The 13557-nt window shown below is 35.3% G+C and overlaps 1 protein-coding gene across 1 annotated transcript in view; it reads left to right on the top strand.

Moving 5' to 3' along the window:
* Positions 1-13557, top strand: part of SKAP2 (src kinase associated phosphoprotein 2) — a 169629-nt gene that overhangs the window by 96731 nt on the left and 59341 nt on the right. The window contains exons 5-6 of the mRNA XM_014828777.3: positions 5864-5941; positions 6982-7065. Coding sequence (XP_014684263.1) covers positions 5864-5941; positions 6982-7065 — 162 coding nt within the window. The remainder of the gene's footprint in view (positions 1-5863; positions 5942-6981; positions 7066-13557) is intronic.

The raw sequence follows: 13557 nt of genomic DNA, 5'->3' as shown, positions 1-13557 counted from the left end.
AACTTACACAGATTTAAAAAAAAAAAGAAAAATCTTTGCTTTAAATTGCACTCTGGAAGTGATGCCTGACTGTAAGTCTTAGAAAAATAAATGCATTTAAAGAGGTAACAGACTGGGATATAGTTAATGTAAGTGTGTGTCTGCGTGTGTCTGCGTGTGTCAGGGAGGAGGGATTAGGAGATGTGACAATCTTGGAGAAGGTCCAGGAATAGCGCATTGAGACAACTAGTGCCGGACAAAATTGTAAATTAAACAAAGTTTGGTAATTTAGATTATTTTGAGAAAAGAGGTACAAAAAAGAAAGGATGATTGGATTCCTCTCTTCCCTCTAACTCTTTCTCCCCCTAACTCTTAACTCTCTTCATCGCCCTCACTCCCCTCTCCTAGGAATTTTCATGCTGTTCAAGGCCTTTTCTTCCAAGTAAAGCATTTTATGATATGGACCTACTTTTCCACCATCCTTTATCCTACATACAGTAATTCAGGTGTCCACCTTGCTAATGCCAAGACTGGTATTATACCCAACCAATCTAACATCTGAAATATGCCCTAATGATAGTTCCTGCCAAAGAAAATTCATATTTTTCTCTGAAATTAAAATAATTATTTTTCCCTTTGAAATAATTATTTTTAATAGTTAAAACTTTTTAAAAGATAAAACATTTCTTGGGGCCAGCCCCATGGCCTAGTGGTTAAGTCTGCATGCTCCACTTCAATGGCCTGGGGTTTCACCAGTTCAAATCCTGGGCACAGACATGGCACCGTTCATCAGGCCATGCTGAGGCGGCATCCCACATACCACAACTAGAAGGACCCACAACTAAAAGTACACAAGTATGTGCCGGGGCTTTGGGGAGAAAAAGGAAAAATAAAATCTTTAAAACAAAAACCTTATTTCTTAAATACATTACAGATGTTTAAGCATTCCAGTGTTTTTCATCCTAGAGTCAAGGAAAAAAGTTAAAGCAATAGGTTCATAAAATTGCCAAGATTGGGTGATACCTTAGTTTTTAGGTAATTTGTTTTTGACTTTCATACTTTTCTATTCTTCTCTATTTTTCAGATTCTAGAACCCATTCCTTTAGCTTGCTAGTAGACTGTGTCCACTATATACACAGTTTTTTTTTGTTTGTTTTCCAAAGATTGGCACCTGGGCTAACAACTGTTGCCGATCTTCCTTTTTTTTTCTTCTGCTTTATCTCCTCAAACCCTCCCCTGTACACAGTTGTATATCTTAGTTGCAGGTCCTTCTAGTTGTGGGATGTGGGATGCCACCTCAATGTGGCCTGACGAGCGGTGCCATGTCCTCGCCCAGGATCCGAAACCTGGGCCGCCACAGCGGAGCATGCGAACTTAACCACTCGGCCACGGAGCCGGCCCCTACACAGTTTGTTTTTAAGGCAAAAGTTTCAAGACACATTCCAGAACTCTTGAGTTGTCTTTTAAACAGTGACCTTGTGAATAAAATACCAAACTCAGTGTAAGAAATTTGGAGTACACTACTGCAGCCTTTTTCCCATTGAGTTGCTAGGAGTTGCTGCATGTTTATTTGAATTCCTTGTGATCTTGTTATCATTTTGCATGTTTCAGATTCAGAAATTGCAAGTTGGAGAAGACCCATTCCTTGCCTACTCTTGTAGGGTGTTAATTTTAAGGTCTAATATTTTGACCCGCTTTAGAAGAGTAGGACTGTTCTATAAGAAATACATGCTCATTTTATAAAAAAAAGACTAGTCTTTGTCAGTATATGCTTATTTCTTCAGGGTACTGAAAACTTTTGCCACTTAAGCAAGCCCATGTAGTAATTGTCTGCACTATAAATAGGCTGCCGTAGAGTATAGGTTTATTTTTTTTCTCCCCTTGGTTAGGATATAATTTCTTCATCAACCACTTTCACCTAAGCAGAAGGAAACCTTTGAACTGCTTTTAAAATAACTGCAATGCTTAACTTGTGCAATTACCAAATCATACTTTTTTCCATCTTTCCAGGTAAAATTCTCTAAGCAACATTAAATAGTTTTACATTCACATTGGCATCTATTCATTTGAATTACTAGTTACAGTTATACTAACATATAATAGTAATATTTAATTATAACAATTAATAAAAGCCAATATTTACTGAATGCCTACTATTGTGCTAAAGGATTAAGGCTGGGTGCTAAACTTACTTTTGGGACAAGGGTGTGAGTTTTGATAGTGAAGCAGAGCTGATAAGGTGTTGTGAATTTGTTGGAATGTGCTGTGATTGGCTGTGTTGCATAGTTTCCCATGGTGAGATAATGTAATTGTGGTGTTTGGCAAACGTTTGGCAGCTCAGATAGGTTTGTAAAGAGCCTTACCTTCCTTTTCTTCATGTATCATTATACCTGCATTTATATAGTCTTAATTCTTTTGATCAATGTGAATCTTCCTCAATGGTGATGTACTATTGATAATTGTTGGTATAGTGGTATGAGGTCTGAATTATGTGATAATTCATGTTTTTTGAAGAGGAATTACTACTTTTTATGTCATGTTACAAGTTTTCAATTTCTACCATCTAAAAGTATTGTTTTGGTATGTTTATGATTCTATAGAAATCAAATGGTTCTTCTAAGAACTTAAAATCTAAAGGTATTACTATTAAACTTTTTAAAAAAAAATTTGCATGTGTCTTGAACAAATCCTAGATATTGGACAAATAGCAAAAAAGATTTAGAAAAATGAAATTTCAGTTAGAAAACTTGCTTTTTTTCCACTTTAGGAATGAAATAAAAGGTTATATATTAGAAACATGAATTTAGAATTCAGAATAAGTATTGCTTGTGACATTAAACTTTATTGTGATTTATCAGGTGGAAATTTAATCAACATTTTCTTAAAGCAAAAGCCTCTAGTAATAGATATATTCACCCTAGTAAATTCTAATTTCCCTCCTGTTCCTCCTCCTCTTCTTTTTCTCCTGCTCCTTTTTTTTCTGACCAGTAACTTTTTAAAGTTCAAAGCTATGTTAAAGGTGCCCATTTCTCTTCAGAATAGTTTAAAGTTTCTTCTTAAGTTTGAGAGGGTTAATTTAGAACATTTATTATGCCGAATGGAAGTGAGTGGGTCATAGGACTACTTCTCAATGAGCCTTATCTAGCCAAGTGGAGGTAATTAATTCCTTCCCATGTCCTCTTCCTTCTGTAGTTTAATTTCATCCTAAATGGACAGTGCTTAGGAGTTTATTTCCATCATCTTAAAGACATAAAATTATTTATAGGATATTTGCAGTGAATATTCTTGTTTTTACCACTGTGGACAAATTGCTTGTAAATTTTTTCATGACACACAATAATCATACTAAAATATATCATGAATATATTTGCTTTCTCGTTCTAAGATGATGTGATATGATGTTTCTCGCAAAGAGATTTTGTGTGGTTGACTTAAGAACTCTACAGGCCAGTTAAAAAAAAGCCTGAGCACAAGCAAACTTCCACAGACAGTAAACTATGGTCTTGCTTAGTTGGAGAAGTAAGTACTTTATTTTCAGGAATCTTATTTAGAAAGGAAATTTTCCTAAATGATTTTATATTAGCTAGAATTTCATATTCTTATGTGATATAATATTTCCATATTTACTTTTTTGTCAGTAACCTAGGTTAATAAAAAAGTGCTATTAATCATTTTTTTCTTTTAAAAAAAAAAATCAAACCACAGTCACCCTCTTTAATTTAGTGGTTGACTAGGACCTGTTCACATAGATAAGATTTCTGTATGTGATTTTTTTTTTTTATTAATGTTATGATAGATTACAACCTTGTGAGATTTCAGTTGTACATTTTTGTTAGTCATGTTGTGGGTACACCACTTCCCCCTCTGTGCCTTCCCCCCACCCCCCCTTTTCCCTGGTAACCACCGATCAGATCTCCTTATCAATATACTAATTTCCACCTATGGGTGGAGTCATATAGAGTTCGTCTTTCTCTGACTGGCTTATTTCACTTAACATAATACCCTCGAGGTCCATCCACGTTGTTGTGAATGGGCCAATTTTGTCTTTTTTTATGGCTGAGTAGTATTCCATTGTGTATATATACCACATCTTCTTTATCCAATCATCAGTTTCTGGGCATGTAGGCTGGTTCCACATCTTGGCTATTGTAAATAATGCTGCGATGAACATAGGGGTGCAACGGACTCTTGAGATTTCTGATATCAGGTTCTTAGGATAGATACCCAGTAATGGGATGGCTGGGTCATAGGGTATTTCTATTTTTAACTTTTTGAGAAATCTCCATACTGTTTTCCATAGTGGCTGTACCAGTTTGCATTCCCACCAACAGTGTATGAGGGTTCCTTTTTCTCCACAACCTCTCCAACATTTGTCACTCTTGGTTTTGGATGTTTTTGCCAATCTAACGGGTGTAAGGTGATATCTTAGTGTAGTTTTGATTTGCATTTCCCTGATGATTAGCGATGATGAACATCTTTTCATGTGTCTATTGGCCATATTCATATCTTCTTTTGAGAAATGTCTGTTCATGTCCTCTGCCCATTTTTTGATCGGGTTGTTTGTTTTTTTGTTGTTAAGCAGTGTGAGTTCTTTGTATATTATGGAGATTTGTATGTGATTTTTATATACAAAAATATTATAGTAAATAGCTTCTTCCTTTGTATAGATCAAGTTTATTCTGAAAAAAAAGAAACATGGATCCATTTATTGAACAATTATTCAAGTATTTATACTGGCTTTCCCTAAAACTTTATATACATTTCAAAATTGGTGCTCTATTTTAAATATATTTTAATGATATTGTTTTATGTTTACTGAGTGAAATTGATCTATCAGGGAACTTAAATTAGTGCTTCAATTTTAAGCTTTATTTCTTAAGGAAAAATATCTATGGTTTTATCACTGCTACTATGATCCCCATATTTTAAAAAACCCAGCTGGTAATTCTGTGATCAAGTTGTATTTAATAAGCTCCCTATCAAAACACTTTTTTTATCATAAACTATATTGAAACTATTTCCACTGTGTGTAATCCGTGGAAACTTTCATTAGATTGGTTGTTTTCACTTGTTAGACTTCTAGTAAAATGCTGAGATATCTGTATTATATTTCTAATGAAGTTTATAAAAATATCGAACACTTGTGCAATTATGCAATAACCTATCATCTATGACCATGAATATGTGATTTCTAATTGACTTAACTTTTGGCTTAATCTTTGAATTTTTTGTAGGCATCTATTAGTCATTTATGATAGTTCTATCAGATCTATCTACCTAGTTTTAGACTCTCAAATGCCCTAAAAAAACCTAAAGCATACTCATTCAGTTGAACGTCTGTACTCAACGTCTGTGAGTACAATTAGGAAGAGAGAATATTTGCTTTGGACTCAGAGAAACAAATTTTAGCATTCAAGTTTGGGGAGAAATCTTTTGTTTTTCCTTGGTAGGAATAGGAATATGCAGGTAAGAGTCAATATGCAAAATTGTTTATCCACTATAAATGTAAAGAGGCTTATATGATTTATGTGAAATTCTTAACTTCTCTTTGTCTTTGCATTTATTTTTAATAGTTTCCTAGTCCTTTCTTTACAGAGTGTAGGTCGAGAAGTATTGCCCTTCAGCGATCGTTGTTTCATAATATTACTGTATTTGGGGGAGCATAATATATTAAGATATAGGAGTATAGAATACTTTTTTGCTCTTGAGATGTACAGGAGGAGGAGAGGGCCTTGTCTATGGACTGGATCTGAAACAAAGCTAACAGGCTTGGATTTAATTAATTTGGGTAATTAAAAGTACACTGAATCTAATGAGATCTGGTACTTGGCTTTTCTGAAATGGATTTCTCACTCCTTTTTTTTCCCTCTCCTACTTCCCACAGGAAACCAGTTTCCTCCAATTGCTGCACAGGACCTTCCTTGTGTTTTCAAGGCTGGCTACCTTGAAAAACGCAGAAAAGGTAAACCGTAAGATTCTAATGGAAAATCTAAAAGTGGTTTTATCCTCAGATAAAACGTGCTTGCAGTAAACATGTGGAGCCAATATTCTGTTTAGGTGATTGAAGAGTTTTAAGACTCCAAGAAAAATCTGGATGACATTATCCAAACCATCAAATACAGACTCTAGTTCTAGATCATTTTTAATAATAAAACATTTGGTCAGGGTTTTACTTGTCAACCTCAGTTATTTGTAAATGATTCAGGAGCTATTTCCTGCCTGTTAGTGGAAGGCTGTGGGCCATGACTGTATTCTCAAGGATGGGATTTCTCACTGTTATCCCACCCAGCTGAGCAGCAGGTTATCCTGCACCTGACCTGGCATACACCAGGTCTGCTGTGGTTCAGATCAAGCCCGGCATGTTGTCTGCCATTTTCTGTTATTCATTCAGTGTTCCTCTCCATTGGCTATGATAATTGGGAGTTGACCATATGGTCTCACTCTTTCAACACCAATATTTAATGGAGATGAAATATGGAGGTGGTGTTATGAAATGGGACATAAAAAGCAGAAAGTCTCTTCATTACCATTCTGCTTATCTCTCGGTTAGTTCCTTTGAGCCTTTCTATTTATAGTCCATTTGCTTCTCTTAGCTTTCTTAGCTGAATTTTAAAGCTGAAAGAGTAGAAATAATCTAGATCAACTTCAACCCCCTCCCTTTTATAACAGATAAGAAAATGAGACCCAGATGAATCACTTATCTCAAGACTGTATAGTCAAATCCCTTTTTGACTGTCCCTGTCAGGAAAGTTTGTTAGCGGTGCAGTTGATCCCATAAATGTAGCAGCCCCATCTCTGCTTTGCTTTATTCCTTTTAGCTCTGTTTTCTGTTTGTCTTTTGGAAAAGAAGATATAAGTTTAATTAGTCAGAGAATTTTAGAGCTAAAAGGAACCCTAGAAATCATGTTAACTTACTTTTTCCTTTTACAAGGAGGAAATGGCGTCATATTTACATATGTAATGTGTGTTATCTAAACTCTTCCTTTTTCCACTTTATTGTAGATCACAGCTTTCTGGGATTTGAGTGGCAGAAACGGTGGTGTGCTCTCAGTAAAACAGTGTTCTATTATTATGGAAGTGATAAAGGTAGTATTGATGTTCAATTGTATCAACTTTTATTGCATGAGAGTTTTGGGGGCCATTTTACCCCCTCCCTCTTTTTTTGGCACAGAGTAAGCTGAAGATAAATGGAGAAAGAATAACTGAGAATTTTAGTAATTATAGTCTGACTAATTTATAATTCTATTTTGTTATTTGACAAATGCTCCAAATTCCAGAATGTCCTAAAAGTCAACGTCATCGTGTTTTATTGAATTAGGAAAGAGAGTGAGATAACTCTCATCTATGTGGTCTTTCACCTTAGGAAATATTTATCATCTAGGCTATAGTTGTAGAATTTCTGGAAAAGTTAAGACCATTAGGATTGTGAGAATTTTGAAGGGAAGAAAGATATGTTTTTCTTCAGATTATTATAAAAGAAAAGGTTAGATAAAATGAAATATGTGCAACACCTGTCTCAGCTTCTTTTACAGATGAAATAACAACAGCAAACAGTTATATAGAGGTCACTATTCCAAGCACTTTAGCTATGTTAACTTGTCTAACTACCACTCTGTGAGGTAGGTACTATTATTAGCGCCATTTATTTTACTGTTTGGAAAACTGAGGACAGAGAGGTTAAGTAACTTGTTTAAGGTCACAGATCTGGGATTTGAACCTAGGCATGATGGTTAGAGACCATGCTCTTAACCACTATTGTCACTATGTTAATTTAGAAACAATAAGATACATTTTGTAACTTCATTTGCTATTTAATAAATCTCTTAGTCATAGTTCATGTAATTTTAAGTACATTATTTGAACAAATAAAGCCATAAAATATTGAAATTTAAAGAATATAAGCTTTCTTAGTTTTCCTTTTTTCTTGGAGAAGCAGGTCAGAAGATGAATACTATAAAGTAAGGGTCATATAGAAATAACTAACATTCATTTCCAGAAAGGACACTTAAGGAGAAAAAAGTCATAAAAGTCCAATGTCACTGAATATAACATTTTCTGTGGAATTGTGACTTATCAATGTTGTTTGGGATCTATGTTTTGTTTGGCATTATTTGCAGTTTTTAGGAGTTTTTCCCTAATTATAAAACTGGGAAGATATAATTATTGTATTTCAGATAAATTTGAAATACATGCATGATGTTAGAACTTGGTCCTACATTTTGGCTAATGGGATTAACAAATTAAGAATTAATTTAGTGGCTAGTTTACATTCTGTCACCAATTTACAGTATGTTCAAATGTAATAATGACATTAATGAACTCTAAACTATAAACAACTACCAACAGGCAGCCTTCTTTCTTTTGCTAAGGGTAAATAGGTGATTTTGTCAGAAAACTTAGAGTCCAAGTTCAGTTAGGATTATCATAGGTCATAAACATGCAGTACTATTATAGAAATATAATTTTGTGCAGCATTATTAATTGAGATCAAGATCTTACATTACTACAAAGAAATATTTTCTATTTCATAAGACCAGGGGAGGGAGGTTTCAAATCCTTGTGACTTTGGTTCAGTTAGGCTTCTCATTTCTAATTTCTTTAAGAATCGATGAATACTAATGCCTGTTTCCTCTACTCCTAGTCCTAACTGGTATATACCAACTGTGAGGTCAAAGATTAGCAAGTTTTCCCCAAACCTAAGGAGTGTTTGTGTTTATTTCAAATGCTAAAATTCAATAAATAAATTCTAGTTTTAGGGAGGTATTAGTTAAATTCCCATTTCTATTCTAATTGATGAGACCTTGTGATAATAACATTCTTTTTACTATGTATTTTGACTGTTTCTGATCCATTTAGGCACCTCGACTAGCACTGCTTTTTAAAAATTACTATTCCAGCATTCCCTTTTTATGTGGCTATTTGAAGATCAGCTTTATATTTCCTTAAGCTCTTCCCTGTCTGTTACTATGAAGCCTCATGTTTCCATAGAGGTTTCAGATCTGTTTTTAGTGGTTCTTTTCTCTTTTGGCTTCTTCCTTTGGAATTCTTGGCCAGTTCTTCTCTTTTTAGGGGCTCAGGGAAAAAACCAATCTATCTTTAGACAGTTTTTAATTGTGTATTTGGCGTGATACTAATTTCCTTCCTTTGTATCTTTTTCTTTTCAGGAAAATGTACATGTCACATGAAATTTTTATTTTCTTTTGTGAAACCAGATAGCTGATTTGTACAGCCTTGTTTACTGTATGTGTGAACCATTCACCTAAACTTTGGAAAGAGTTATTTAGATATATGAGAACTATAATCCTCCAACTAAGTGGGATTTAGATAAATGGATTATAGAGGCACAGAAGGAGTTGAATAGCACTTACTAGGTTAAACTGTACTTTGTTACTGTTTGACAGATACATAGTTCACATTTTCCAACTTACTGTGTGTGCCAAAAAACATTTTGACCTATCAAGATAGTAATGGCTTAGAAAGAGTAGTTCCAGCCTCTAGGATGAATAATGCACTTACCTTTGTACCCATAAATATTATCTGTATTTATTATTCATGGCCATTTGGGTCCCTTAAGTAATATATAAATAGATAGATAGATAGATAGATAGATAGTACATATTTTATCACTTTATGAAATCACATCCATCCTTTTGTCTCCGTCCTCTTCCTTTGATTCTCACAAATCTCATTCATCAAACTTCTTAGGTCTTAGATGCTCAGACTGCCATGAGGGTAGTCATTCATTCTCTCACTCATTTCTTCATTTTTTTTTTTTATTTGATAAACATTTATTGGATACTTGGTGGATACTAGGCACTGGGGATCCAAAGATAATCCTGCCTTAGAGGTACTCACAGTTCGAGTTGTGTGGGTATCAGTGAGAGGAAGAGAGCAAGTTGCAGGATCAGAGAGGGGGTGGGCGAGTAAACTGATCATGTCAATGCAGTACAATAAGTTATTTAAATAAAATATCTTTGGATCACAAAGGAGGGTTGGCTAACTGCGTAGGGGAGTTAGGGAATACTTCCTAGTGGAGAGGACCCTTCATGGGGCCTTAAAGAATGAGTAGGGGTTTGTTGGGTGAAGAAAACTAAAATGGGCATTCCAGGCAAGGGAACAACAGAGATTCTGAGTTGCGAAAGACCTTGGATGAAATTAAAATTGGAATCGAGGCAGAGTATTGAGTGAGTAAGGGGCAGGGGCACATAAAGCTGAAGAAGTGGGTTAGGATCAGATTGACAAGAGCATTATGAGAATAAGGGCTTTGCTAAGTATTTTATCTTGAATATATATGGCCTTTAAGCATAGGTCTCTATGACCAGATTTGGTTTTTAGGAAGTAACTGTGATAGTATTGTGGAGGATGGATTGGAATGGATAAAGCCTGGGTGAACAGGATCATTTAGGAGGACCCTGAACTAGTCTAGTCAGGAGAGGTTATCACAGGGCTGCTGAGAGGGTGACTGAGGATTTAGTGCAAACGTCTCTGGCCCCAAAGCTATGCTCTTTCCACAACTTGGTATCAGACCTTCTAACATGCCTGTAAATAATGGCCTGTTTAGGAACCTGTTCCAAACTTGTGTTCTTTTTTCCCTTTTTCTGTTTAACCTCCATATGATCTTAAATCAGCATCATGAACCTTATCTCTTCCCACTTTTGAAGGGGAAGGGGTTAGTTTGTAGTATCTCTTTTCTTCCCAGTTAAGGGGTTTTCCTGCCCCCACTCCCCAATTAAAGAAAACCCTAGCGCCATCCAGTGTGTGGCATCTGCAAGTAGCCTTAGTCCTACCAAGTCATTCTAAGTGTCTATCAAAGTTATTTATTACATCATGTGGTTGTAATTCTTTCATTGTAATATCTTTTCAATCATATAATAAAAGTAATTCGAAAATTGGGCTTAATACAGATCATTTAAAATAACAATACTTTTAGGTTGACAGGGAAATAAAATTTTTCTTTGAAATTGACCTCTCTGCTCTCTCATTTCCCTCACAACTTCGCCATTGATAGGAACAATAGGACATATCTGTTCAGTTTCGATGAAAATTATAAAGTAGGTTTTGATGTTGAAATAACACCATAATTCTCTTTTACTATTTTAAAGATGTTGTTAAAGTGAAACAGTGTTTCTATAGTTGGAAGTTCTATTGTTTTGTAACAACTTTAGTAACAGTCATAAGAGCTTCCTTTTTTCTGGATTCATTTGACTCAGGCAAATGCCAGGATCAAGGCATCAGCATTTTATAATTGTCATGAATATATATATAAAATTTGTAAATGAACTCTGATATTTTAACAATTTGTACCATAACTTTGTGTCAAGAAAGATGATATCTTTGTGATTCCTTTAAAATGGGAATAATTCTATTTTTTGTCAGAAATTATTGCAATTTTATAGACTTTGGGGCTTTTAACATACAAGTGTTAACTTTAAAGTTTATCACAATGAATGTTAAATAAAAGGCCTTTATTTTCTGCCTTTGTAGTTAAGAGACCCCGTTACAGAGTAGAGAAGTTAAAATGTACATCTGATATTTAGTAGGATTTCATCAACATGCAGAAATATTCAGGTACAAACTAAGTCTTTTTAAGAGATGGATGATGAATCATGTTGGTTTGCAATAAAACAGGACACAATTTGGTTTAAAATATATCTATACATCAATACGTAGATTGAAGATATATATAGATTGAAGGTAGTTACATTTTAAATCGAACTGTGCACTGCTATATATCTATGTCTATAGATACATCTATACCAGTAGACTTTCTTTGGATATCTGTGTGTCAGGTATTATTAATGCAAAGCAATATAATACATTGGCTCAGAGGATTGGGCACAGAGGACCCATAAAACAGTATAATACACAGGAGCCCGCTCACTGGGGCAGTAGGTGAGTGAGGGCTGGTGAGCTTGGAGGAGATGGGGGACAAGTTGTTACATGCCCTAGTCAGGAGTTTGATCTTTCCTGTCTAAGGGACAGTTAATGTTTCTAAGCATTGAAGATAAGTAGATGGCAGGACAAAATTCGATTGGATGTTGGAAAGATGACGTTGACAGCTGTCAAGAGAAGGTAAGACTGGAGGCAAGATGTGTTCTGAATCTGAGAGTAGCTGAGAGTCCAGAGAGGTTGTTTACCACCTAAGTGCACGAAGGAGCTGCAGGTTATCTTAGGTGATTTTTATCCACTTTCCTGTTGCAGAAGTAGAGCACTGTCATTTATTCTCTAATGATCGTAGGAGGCTCTAAGAGGGTAATATATATATAGGATATTAAGATATTCTCTGTGTAATGTTTATCTTAACCATAGCTATATGTTATGATAGTCTAATAGGCCATATCATAATTATTATCTGAATTTCAGTTGTAGAGAAAAACGGTAGGAAAAAAGTAGAAACAGGGCTTTAAATTCCTATTCTACAAAAATGCCTGTAATATATTTATTATTCACTCACAGCTACCTTATACTGCCTTGTTTTTTAATCAAGTTGATATCTATGGTTGAAAATGTATGGCTGTGTTACAAACCCACTTGATTCTTATGTTTGCCATGTACTTTTATTTTTTAAAAAAAGGGTTTTGGAATTGCCTAAAATTTCCTACCACCAGATCATATGGGCCAAACTTTTAATTCTAACTAAAATGCTTCCCTTTGGACCCATAAGTATTGCCTGTGTTTATTATTCAGAGTCATTTGGGGCTCTTAAGTAACAAATATATATAGTATATAGTATTTTCACTTAAAATAGTAATAATTTGATACTTCCTCAACAGTATAACTCAACACTCCAGAAGTATATTTCAAGTAGCTGAATTAGCAATGGCAGCTGTATTTCTGTGAGCTGCATAAACAAGGAAAATGTTCATGTATCTTTAACTGAGGGCCTAGAACAACTTGGTAATCAGCTTGATAAAGTTTAGGGAAGGATTTAGTATTAAGGGACATATTTCCCTCTTTCCTACTAATAAGCATTAATACTTCTGGAAGTAACATGAGTTATTCACTAAGGGGGAAAGGCCTTCTTAAATATAAGGAGATATTATCAGAAATTTCTGAACACGTTGCATATCTTTCTGTTTGCTAGCCATTTGTACCAAGTTAGCATTCTTGGTATAAACAGTAGAGACCAACCTTGTTTAACCATGCAGAAAAGGAAATTATTGGGAGAATATTGGCTCTCAGATAGAATTGATTGGAAGGCTAAACAACCAGACTCAGAAAGCAGGCAAGGACTAAGGAGATAAGGTGCCTGGAACTTCAGCCCAATCCATACCCCCAGGGGGAGTCTAACTTGGGCACACTGCTGGCCCTGCCAAGCCAGGACTTGTGATGTTGCCATTGTGTACTGCCACAAATCAGTGAATGCCACTGCCACAGGAATGGATTCTGAGCTCTCCCCTGATCCTTCGGTTACTCAGTTCAGATTTAGGTCCTAGGCTGGAGCATCTACTTGACTGATCTGGAACAGGGAAAATCTACCTTCCTCCAGCTTCTGTGCTGGCTCTGCCCCTTGGCAATCTCAGGACTAAAATGGGAAAGATACTCGGATGCTGGGGATCCTCAAATGACATAAGCTCA

Source organism: Equus asinus, chromosome 1 (assembly GCF_041296235.1).
Source record: "Equus asinus isolate D_3611 breed Donkey chromosome 1, EquAss-T2T_v2, whole genome shotgun sequence".
Classification (NCBI taxonomy): domain Eukaryota; kingdom Metazoa; phylum Chordata; class Mammalia; order Perissodactyla; family Equidae; genus Equus; species Equus asinus.
Note: the sequence above shows the minus strand (reverse complement) of the source record. Positions and strands in the feature narration are given on the sequence as shown.